At 37.3% G+C, this 11807-nt stretch overlaps 2 protein-coding genes across 2 annotated transcripts in view; one reads left to right on the plus strand and one right to left on the minus strand.

Annotated features, from left to right (window-relative positions):
* Positions 1-11807, plus strand: part of LOC143723235 (nucleoside hydrolase) — a 337001-nt gene that overhangs the window by 209756 nt on the left and 115438 nt on the right. The window lies entirely within an intron of this gene.
* tmem182a (transmembrane protein 182a) lies at positions 3574-7924 on the minus strand. The gene is made up of 5 exons (XM_077215155.1): positions 7512-7924; positions 5975-6113; positions 5384-5482; positions 4682-4819; positions 3574-4507 (listed from the first exon to the last, which is right to left on the minus strand). The coding sequence occupies exons 1-5, from the start codon at positions 7653-7655 to the stop codon at positions 4290-4292; spliced, it is 738 nt and encodes a 245-aa protein (XP_077071270.1). The 5' UTR covers positions 7656-7924; the 3' UTR covers positions 3574-4289.

An 11807-nucleotide genomic window follows, 5' to 3' on the forward strand; every position in this document is an offset into this window, starting at 1 on the left:
GATTTATTTCCACATATGAACGAGGCCTGAAACCAATTTCGAAATATCTGAATGTATGCGTTTTTTTCCTGTTTACAGTGTAAACAAGGCCTAAGACAACTTGAGATATCACACAGGGGACACGCACTTTCTCAGTTTATGGCCAGCAATATTGTTATGTTTAAGGACATTATGAAATTAAGATAATGTCTGTACTATGTTATGATTGTACTGTACAATAAAATACAATCATTGCTGAGTCTGCAGTCGGAGCATGTTACCTCAGGGCGTACATTAACTGAATTAATTGAGAATCTCAGCTGAAAATTCGATAACATTAGCAATTTTCATCCAAGCAGCTGATTTCTGTAAATAAAAAACGAAATGTATCTTGCAGCACAGGGTGAAGTCAGTATGTGCATTAACAACGATTTGAGACAAAAATAATGTAAATTTATTATAAAAGTAAGGATTTTGAACAGTGTCCTGAGCCATAGTTGCAATCCCCTTTAGACACCTCACCCCTCCGTGACACCCTGAAGGACCTACCTGAGAGGTAAGACTGGAAACATTTGATTGTGGTTCCTGAGCAATGTTCCCTCTAAGCTGCGCGCGTGCGCGGCCGCGCACTTCTGATGCTGAGGCAGCGCACTTCTGAAGCCGCGGCCGCGCAGAAAAGATTAAAATGCCACGCAGAGGACTGACGCGAAATGTGTGGGGAAATCCATTTGATTGTAGTTTAAGTGAGAAATAATTTCAGTGCTCTGGTCAACCGCTATAGAGTGAAAACTGGTGAATGCAGTTTACATGTTTCATAGAAAGAGAATGATGTGAGCACGCGTGATTGGCAGGGGGGGGGTGGGGGGCGGGGGGGTCAGGCACGGTTAGATTAGATTACTATAAAAGAGTTCACATATTCACTTTTCTTGAAAATATTTAGCTATTCGATCTATTTAAATGCTTCAGTTTGTTATATATTAAAATAATATAATATGTAAACAAATTGAAGCATCTAAACTGATATGTTATATCACTTCAAATACTTCAATTCGTTTTTTTAATATTATATTAGGCCTATATTTTATTACATTATAAGCCTAAATAAAGAATCTCACGGGCTCATTGCCATTAAAAACTTTGAAACCCCCTGCTAAAGAAAATATTGGAAATTCATAAGAAATAAACAATCATTTAACTTTGATGGTTTAATGCTTCCTGTACACAATTAATTGACTGTACAAAAACACTTTATTTTTTTCCCAAGCCATCTCAGTGTAACAGCTTACTTTTCTTTCATACTATATTCTATTATTGTAAAGAATTGAACTGTCCTGCAGAAGATTTTGTAAATTATTTTTCATAGGATTTCTTGGTAAAGACTGTACAGTTAACAGCACTGTGAAAAAATATCAGGTAACCTAAAATGTGCTTCATTTAGTGACTTCTTAATTAACTGCTTGTTTTTCAAAAATATGATTTAATACCAATAAGTTACATCAAGGGTCAAATAAAATAGAAATGCCACATTCAAGTTAAAAGTTACAACTGAATGTTGAAACCATTGTGTTTTCTACGTATGCTGTACAGGTCAGGTATAAAGAATATTTTTGCTCAGGTGGCGAAATATGTCCGCCCAATAGAAAAATGTTTTGCTCAGCAAGACATGTCAAAAACAGCAGACAGATCCAGCAAGAGTACTGAAGATTTGGAAGCTGCTCTTGCCAGTCTGAGAGCTTCAATAACCGAGAACTGTGTAAGAAAGGTAGAGACTTCGTTAAACACGAACACGGTTTCTTAAGCAATGGGGTTATCCAAGCCTGCTTAAATGCTGTGGGAAAGGTTCCAGTGTGAAGAGAGGTGTTGATGATGTGGGTGAGTGCAGGTACAACTGAAGAAGAAATGGCTTGAAGGAGATGAGTGGGAATAGGATCAGTCGTACAGGGTGATTGGAAAGGATGAGAGACTTCTGCCTCCGAGAGCGGAGAGATGGAGGGGAGAATGTGTGTGTTCGCCGTTAAGGTGTGTGTATGTGTCGCTGATGGTTGTTGTTTTATTTATGAAGATAGGCGGCAAAGTCGTCGGCTGTTAGGGTTGATGAAGGGGGGGAGGATTAAGAAGAGAAGAGAAGGTTTTGAAAAGCGTGCTAGAGTCAGAAGAATTGTTCTTTTGTTGTGGTAGTATGTCATTTTAGTAGTAGAGACATTTGCAGAGAAGAAAGAGTGGAGGGATTGATACAAACCAAGGTCAGTGGGATTTTTCAATTTGTGCCACTTCTTCTCTTCAGCCCTGAGTTTAGAACAACGCTCACAGAGAACATCAAACAGCCAGGGAGCAAATGGGATAGCGTAGGATGGCCTGGATGAAAAGGGGCAGAAGTTGTCTAAGCAAGATGTTAGAGTGGAGAAAAGAGCATCAGTAGCACAGTTAGTATCTTGTGACGAGAGCTGATTAGAGAGAGGGAGGGTGTGAGTGAGCGTAGGTTATGCCGAAAGGTGACGTGGAGGAGTGCGTGTTATGTGATGAGCCAGGTTGAGGTTAAGGGTGAGGAGGAAGTGATCTGAGGTGTGCAGTGGAGTAACCAGCAGCTTGTCAGTGAAGCAGTAGAGCGTTTAAATAAGGTGCAATTGGTTACCTTATTTTTGAGTAGCCACAGTAGACACTCGCTTGAGGTTAATCAAGGCAATTAGAGCGTGGAAGTCAGCAGCCAAGTTATCAGGTGATTATCAAGTTGTGCTTCCCTAAAGACTTACCATCCACTGCATCTTGATGTGCCGCTATGGCAGCCAAATGCACGTTCAAGGTGGAAGGTGACATCTGGCCCTCCAACTTCTCCTGCAGGTAGGAAAGCACTGAATCAACTGCTAATCTTTTTGGGTCTTCCCCTCTGGAATCACACAAGTTAGTGAACTGACTCGGCCAGACATGGAGATTCCAGAGGTCTGAGCGCGGGTGCCAGATTATACCCCATCCCTGAGAAAGAAGGTCCTTCCCTCAGGGGTATTCACCAGGGAGAGGCTGTCGCAAGGAGCATGAACTTCGAGAACCAAGTCCGGGTGGGCCAGTACAGCGTAACCATCAAAACCTTGGGTCTGTTGCATAAATTGCTAAGACTAGTTTTACAAGCTAGTCATAAATGGTTCATAACTTTTTTAAGTCAGTTACATAAAAATGTAGATTAGTCTAATTTGATACCAAAAAGTAAGACTGATTATCCCTAACTAACTGCTAGTTGGCCATTCTAGATCTTAAGACACAGTCTTTATCCAATGGCTACATTTATGCAACTGGCCCCTGTTCTTCGTTCTCCCGGCTTTGGCCAAAACATTCCAGAATGTTCTCATTCAGTTCCCAAAAAATAACAAAATGTTTAACATTAGGGGAACATTCTGTGTTTGCTTGGACTAAATAAGTTGTACATTTTATCTATTGACAGCTGATTATCAAGATTCCAAGATTTTAAAATGGGAATGAAATGGATCTGTTTTCTAAATGTATTGATCTTATTGCCAGTTCATCCATGTACACATTTTATTTTTTGTGACCTCAAATTTTTCATTAAAAAGGCATATCTTGGCAAACAAAACGACAGACTTCTCTCTTTACTTTATTTTATTGCAACTTTAATATAGAATGCACAGAGTTTATTTTTTTTTTTAATGAAAGGTTTAATGAATCTTTTGAAATATTACATGTCAATTGTATGTGATAGCAAAATTTTATTTACAAAGCAAAAATATATATGTGCTATGGTGTTTGAACAAGCTGTTCAAGTAAAGCGTAAAGCTTTCAGGTCAGGTGGGTATTTCTAAAAAGCTACAAAGCTAAAAAATCTGTATATATTTTTAAAGCCTTTGGGGTGGAAAAAAACTCCAGTAAATAAATCATCAAAAAACAAAGTGGAAAATGTGTAAATTTATACTTAAGAAGGTTTAAGCAGGCAAAGAGAAGTATGCCACTATGTTTCGCTATTTTTCAGGCAACATACAAATATTTAACATAATTTAATGTTTTGTGCAATACTATACTCACATAAACACTCACACATAAATGAAGTGTTCCCAAACCATTCATTATCGATGTTTACAGTATTGCTCACAGCACACATGATGACCAAATACTGAAGCAACATTTGCAAAATTCGAAAGCAAATTCAAAATCAAATTTAGACTAACTGTACCCCAACCTATCATAAAATTAACACACACTCAGAGTTTAGAGCCCAAACATGTTTTCTTCAGTGATAGATACTTAAAGCATTTGGAACATAAAATGTCATTGTTCTGTTTCCAAATTATTCATGAGGTTCAGTTTTAATGATGTTGGCCTGTACGGCCAATCACTAGGAAGAGAAGACCAGACAGAAGACAGAAGAACACGCCCACTGGAGCAAACATGAAAGATAGGCCATAACTTATATTGAGCTCAAACTCTGAGCATTTCTTTGACTGATATTCCTTATACGAGCTTATGACATCCAACATATCTATCCAGATAACATACGTCACAGTGACAGCGAGAAGGAAGAGACCTGGAGAAAAGAGACAGCATTGAGAGTTGGAGAAATAAAAAGTAACATGAAAGAGAGAGAGATAGTGTAAAGATAAATTAGATGTTCGTGGAATCTGTAATGCATTTTTCAGTACTGCACCCGTCCAAGTGAGGAAGAGATACACCTTACCTCCTCGTGAAATCTTTAACTTACCAGAAAGGAGGTAGAGTCCACCCCCTGCTTTATAAAGGCGATGACTAGCAAATGGAGCTGCGCATATGATAATGAAACCGCCAGCCACCACAGCGGCCACACCCACCAACATGGAGACGCTCCAGAAGCCTCTGTAGACTAAACAATCATGTTTCCAATTACAAACCGGAGGGGAAACGGTTCACAGTACAGTAGCTAATTTATTGATAATGTTCGGTGAATAGCATTGAAGTTTACTCATGTGAACAGAGTTACACTACACACTACACAGAGACACTAATATAGGCCTGCAACCCATTTTACAGATTTATTTTGTTTACTTTGAATAATAACAATAAGTCAACAAAAAGAAAATTAGGAACGCAAATATGGTTGAATGAATGAATGAGGCATTTATATAGGTATGTATTCATTCATTCAAATATGGTTAATTTTGATTTCATATTGGCAGTTAATGAAAAATTCAAAAACCATATAAGAACACAGCCAGAAAATGATCTTGTCACAGTAATTTAGCTATGAAGTAAACAAATTATTTAAAGCAAGCTCATTCTTTATAAATTAAATAAAACTTTAAAAAAAAATTGTCTTATTGTAATTTAACACCATGTCAGTTACCATGACTATTTTCATGGTGAGAAACAGGTTCAAATGTAGCAAAATATAATAATATTAATAAAATAAAATGAAATGAAATCTTACTTATGGCAGACTGGTAGCTGGTAGTGTTGTAGCTCTCGTCAGGGATCGGAAAGGGGAGAATATATGCAGGTTTGCATACCCTTGCATGTGGCAGATTTTCTAAGGGAAAAACAATGAGAATTGGCATTTATTAGACAGTGAGTTTTAAATCATTGTTTCAGCTAATATTCAGAAGTATTGTGATGTGAAGTTGTTTGCTGACTAAAGTAACCTGAACACTTTTTCCCTCTCTTTGAACCTTGTGTGGCCTTTTTGTAGGCCAACAGGTCAAACCCCTTTGATATTTGTGGCAAAGACTCACCCAGAGCTTCACAAGAGGGCCAAATACCTCATTCAGTGAGCAAGTCACTTTACACTTTCAAATATAAAGTAATGGTAGCAGTTTAAAATGTTCCATTCATTAAAACAGCAATTCTTACAGCATTTATCATCCATTATTGATTCATGCTTATGTTAAACATATGTTATTATATGTATAACTGAACATCAACCTATATAAATAAATACTGTAAAAGTTTGTGTGCTTGAAAAAGCACAGAACAAGTCTCTGAATGTCTATTGCACTACAGCAAATATAATAATCTCTCTTACCAAACCAGAACTTCCACAGATTGTCATCATTCATGATGTCATTAAAGGTACAGCGCCAAAAGAAGCCCTCATGATGAAAGGTAATGTTCTGGCCGTCACTAACTTGGTACTGACCCTGGTTGACCACGACATCACCTCGCTGTGAAGGAGCAGAGAGCAGAGGTCAGAGAGCAATGGACAACTGTTGCACAGCCAGTAAAATTACAATTTTTAAAAACAGCTTAAAAACAAACACTTGCAATCAATGGATGGACACATCATGCTATTTATGTGTTTAGATGCACTTTACAAAAAGAATGTCAAGGACAGACTGGAATGGAGTAAAGCCAAATAATAGCTTGGACAACTTTAGACCAGTTTAAGGACCAACTGATGACCAGCCGGGCCATCTAGAAAACAGCTATCATGTTCCAAAACACAGCTAATAGCAGGACTATTCAAGAGAAGTGTGCACTAGACCCAGGGGACCCGGTGCGAAGTAGTGGGGCCTCCCAAGGTCCGTTCAGGGCCGTACTTAGGGTGATCCAACTGGTGCAACGAGACCCCCACCCCAGAACGTGATCGTGAATGGACCGAGGGGAAATCTTGGGAGGGCGTTCGGTCCATTTACGATCGTGTGCACCGCCCTAAGGACGTCTCTGATTAAGCCAATAACACGTTCTAGGACTTCTAGGACATTATCAGAAGATATTAAGAAGCATGTAATTAATTAGTTAGATGAATAAAATTCAACCTCAAACATTCCTGTAGACTTCCTGTTGGTGCTGTTGACATGTTAAGTTTGCGTAAGGGTCTTGAGAATCCACAAATTCTGCTTGATCTTTTAAACTCCCTTTTCATCTATTTTTCAACCTCCACAAACTCAAGCAGATCCAACACACTCTCATGGCAATTCATTATTTTAAATTTTGGCGAACTGGTAGTTAATTCGTATGAATTTGTATGATGTCATGTGTACGTTTCATACTCCCTTCTTTCTCCCCACTGACGGTTAGGTTCATGTTTCATTTTTTTCACTACGCCACCTCGTAAAATAGTTACTTTTTATTTTTCATTAGCTTGAGTCGGGAGCTTCTCACTTTTCCCTCCCAATCCTTAATGAGGGAAACCTAATTCATGTATGACTCCTATGAATAGACACTGCACTGAGATTCCAGTTTAGTTATTTAGTATTAAGTGTGGTATCAGACTGCAGCATGTGATAGTCTACACTCAAGCTACTCAGACGAGGACTGTAAATACTGACGTACGAGGACGTCATATGACTGCCACTGCTTAGAAAAAACAAATATGCCCATAACCGCTTCAGTATCTTGCTTCAGTAAGGATCAAAGAGTAGAAATATAGTTCAGTTTAGTTTCAATAAAAAAGATGATACACTAAAATCCAAAACATACATAATTCTGTAAAGAGAGATTTTTTTTTTAATAGACCATCCCTAAATGTCTTCTGATAATAAGTAATAGTCATATCAATAAAATACTCATCCATTCCAAATTTTTTCCTTGTGCCCTAAAAGGACTAAAACAACACCCACCTCCGAAGTAACCGGACCATTTGAATGTGGATTGCAGGTCTCTGATGCCAAGAGCCAATAGTCTGTGCCAAAAGACAAGAGAATGAACAGAGTTGCCAAGGCACCAAAGAGCCCAGCAAAAAATTGTGCCATATGTAACTTCATGATGACAATCTTGGAGCACTACTTTTCGATCGTTTTCTTCTTGTTAAATAGTCTCTCCTCCTTCCCACATGAAGTAATCGCTGAAATTATGTAACTCCTCAATGTGTGTGATAAATAGTCCAGTTAAGCTCAGCAAGGTTTATAGTGTGTTATTACAAATGGCTGTTCTAGTACTCTTCCTTGCTCCAGTGTCTATGTGTGTGTGTGTGTGTGTGTGTGTCAGTGTCCTCTCCCTTAACCAGAGCAGGACCTGGCATTGGGTGGGGAGTGGGTTTCATGACAGCACACCAGCGTAGAGGACCCATTGGGCTATTTTGGTCAGTTGAGTGAAGGTGCCTGCTGCCTCTCTCAGAGGAGTGGTTTAAGAATGGGATTTCAGGAGGGAGACGAGTGGACCAAAAATATCCCCCTACAGGACAATCAGCTGAGGGAGGAATGGAAATGAAGACACTAGACCCCAGCATTCCTAATGTCTGTCACAAATCCCATCACCAAATGAAGTGATTTTATGAAATTAAGACGAATCCTGTACATCCATTTTCACATACCAATCGGACATCCATAATGTAAGTTTGGGGTCCTTTTAAAGAAATTAATATTCATCAAGAATGCATTAAATTGATCAAAAGTGACAGTGAAGACAGATTTATAATTTTACAAAAGATTTATATTTCAAATAAAAGCGCGGTTTTTGTTTTTTTACTTTCTTTTCATTAAAAAGAATCCTGAACAAAAATCTATCATAGCTTCCACAAACAAATTAAGCAGCAAAACTGCTTAATACAAATCATCATATTATAATGATTTCTGAAGGACACTCAAGACTAGAGTAGTGATGCTGAAAATGCAGCTTTGCCATCTCAAGAACAAATTGCATTTTAAAATATATCAAAATAGAAAACAGTTATGTTAAATTGTAATAGTTCACAATCTTACTGTATTTTTGATCAAATAAATGCCACCTAGATGAGCATAAGAGGCTTCTTTCAAACATCACAAACTTTAACTGCTGCCACTGTCTCATAGGACTTCAGATTCCACTTGAATATATAGATTGAAACTGTCAATACATGGGAAAAATACAATATAAACTCATTATATTTTAAAGGGGGGCATTTTGCACTGAGCAGATAAACCTGTGACCAATTATCACTGTGCTGTGAATGAAGGCTAGAGCCACTGAAGTGGACACAAGGCTGTCCAAAAGGGCTTTGCCTGAGAAGCCATCCTTGATTTAAGCTGGGTACTTGGAGGAATATTTAGGGATTATAGATACAGGAGAAAAATATGTAAGCTAAAATTAAAAATAATTACAGCAGATGTCCATTGATGACTACAAGTGTTGGAAGTCTTTTCTGGTGTAGTAATGACTGTCTGTGGTGTTTCTGCACAGCAGAGCAGGGGCAGTTTTATAGAGAAGAGCTAAATTTATCTCGGCATCTTGTTATAATACTTAGAAACAACAGTCCTTTTCGTCTGCAAAGACAAAGTTAGTGCTACTTTAATGTTGATTCGGATTCGTTGTCGTAATTTAAGCTGCTATATGTTCTGCTATACAGAATCAAAAGCATTTCTTTAGCCAAAAATGTGAGGACTATTTGAGTGGGTTCATGTGAGTGCTTGGGAACATCACTGTATCAGCTGCACTGGGATGATCGAGTGTCATGGTTTCCCCAATTTCATATCCAATGCGGTGGAGGATTTGTAAACAAAATTCCAGAGGGCAATTTAGCTCTAAAATGACCATGGCATAAGCGTTGACTGAGTTATGCTCACCTGACACTATAACATGTGAATAACGACAACAAGTACACAGTCGAATTCATCAAAAAAGAAGAAAAGACTGTGAGATTTGTATCTCAGCGCAGTTTAAGGTTATGTGAGAAATATAAATAGAATGGTAACGCGAGTTCTCTAAGGCATGGCACCCACTCTCTCACCCACTTTGGAGAACCAACAGGCTGTTGGTAGGCCTACAGCTTGGCAAAGATTAGGAAGACTGTCAGTAGATGGAGCTCAAGCATGCAGAGTAAATTACTAAAACTGTATAGAGTATTGTATGCTAAAACAAAATACAATAAATAACGCAATCTGCGCTACAATAAATAATATAATGCTACAATAAGAACTTTTATTTAATAACCAAGAACTACACTGTCAATGATATTTGTGATTAGACTAGAATATTAGTAAATTTTATAGAATAGATGTATCGATCAGGCACAATATTATAGAGAGAGAGATTTAAGTAATTTATATAAAATAAATGAATGTGAAATGAATGTGAATGATGAATGAATGAATGTGTAAAAATACTTAAAAAATGCTTAAAAAATTATTTCATTGTTTTCTCACTTGAGGTATATATCGACTCCATTCATACTGCAATATTTTATAACCATGTCATACATAATAATAATATATTATAAATAGTGCTGTCAAATCGATTAATCACGATTAATCACATCTAACAAAGTTTTTGTTTACATAATATTGTGTGCATAGGTAACACTCAAATGTGATGGTCCCTTTTGAACATTCTGTTGACTATAAGTTTGCAACTACACGTCAACTTATTCTAACCCTAACCCTGCAGTCTACTAATACTCTACTAACACTCTAATAAGAGTGTTACATAGACATAGTAGACATAGGGGCAATGTTAGTAGACATAGGTGCAATGTTACTTACAGTCAAAAGAATGTGTTAAAGGGACCATCAAAATAAAGTGAAACCTATTATTATATTTGTATGTGTCACAGTCATCGTCTGCACCAGTCTGTTTTCATCTGCACTTCACTTCCCAGAATCCTCCATGTCTCCACACCTGAACTCACTCTCTCAACTACCCACCTGTTCCTCGTCTTCATCATCCGTGTCACCTGTGATCATTGTGCTTGTATTTATTTTGCTTCAGTTCAGTCAATCCTCGGCGGTTCGTGTTACAGTGTTTTTGTGTGTGTTAACCTTCTGCTCGTCAACCTGTTTGGAAGTAATTATTAGTAAACATTTGTATTGGAGCCTTTTGACTCTGCCTCTTCTTCAGCCAGCACCACGACAGAGTGTGTGTGTGTGTGTGTGTGTGTGTGTGTGTGTGTGTGTGTGTGTGTGTGTGTGTGTGTGTGTGTGTGTGTGTGTGTGTGTGTGTGTGTGTGTGTGTGTGTGTGTGCGCGCGCACGTGTCTGTGTACACAGTGAATAAATATGTGTGTGTGTATAAACACAGTCATACATGGATATATAAATATAATACTAATATATATATATATATATATATATATATATATATATATATATATATACATACATATATTATGTAAACAACTTTTATGTTAGATGCAATTAATCAATTTGACACCACTAATTATAAACTATAATAAAATAATAAAAACTAATAGTAAACTATGACATGGTTATCAAAAGACAAATGTTGCTATAGTGATTATTATGAACTGAATTCCCAGTGCCTCAAGTGAGAAATCAATCAAATTATTCATTAAGCAATTTATTTAGGGATAAAAATAATAATTATTGTATTGTTGTACTTGGATTACTTGAATTGTTGAAGCCATTCAATCGTAAAAAATAAAAGGAAAAATAAAGGAAACAAACAAAATAAACGAAAACAATATACAAATATAGACCTAAATAAGATTTGAACTTGTTTTGAATTGATTTTGATATTAGGCAATAATTTGCCTTCCAATTTGTGTACTTTATTGACCCAAATGAAATGTTTTAAAGTGGAACAAACCGTCCTAACATCATAAAACATAATTTTAGCCAAATCATCAAACCCATTGATATAGCCTACTCACTGATACTTGTTCACTTGATCTTTTTCGACCGAAATCACACCTGCTGCCTAACTTGCTTAACTATGCTTTTTTTTTAAGAACAAACATTTTTACTTCACTTCAGAAAAGAAAATGAGAAGCACATCAACTATTTCATAACAAATGTTTCACTTGAAAAGATTATCAGGTATGTTTAATCGCAGTTCAAATGAAGCGCGTCACTGCCATGATCACTGTTCGATGCCTTCGTTCGCTAGACTGTACCATACACAGGAGGTCCTGTTCAGGAATTAACCACCACTCAGTATTTCACCATGTGAGACACCCACCCATTCGTAGGCACGAAAAGAGTTACC

The sequence above is a fragment of the Siphateles boraxobius genome, unplaced genomic scaffold (assembly GCF_051911475.1).
Source record: "Siphateles boraxobius isolate OS27281-9 unplaced genomic scaffold, OSU_SipBor_1 7, whole genome shotgun sequence".
NCBI classification, from domain to species: Eukaryota; Metazoa; Chordata; class Actinopteri; order Cypriniformes; family Leuciscidae; genus Siphateles; species Siphateles boraxobius.

Coding starts and splice junctions, on each gene's coding strand:
- tmem182a (XM_077215155.1), bottom strand. CDS start 7,655: ATGAAGTTACATATGGCACAATTTTTTGCTGGGCTCTTTGGTGCCTTG. Junction 4,820..5,383: donor CAGCTACCAGTCTGCCATAA/GTAAGATTTCAT, acceptor ATGATTGTTTAG/TCTACAGAGGCTTCTGGAGC. Junction 4,508..4,681: donor TGGACTCTACCTCCTTTCTG/GTAAGTTAAAGA, acceptor TCTTTTCTCCAG/GTCTCTTCCTTCTCGCTGTC.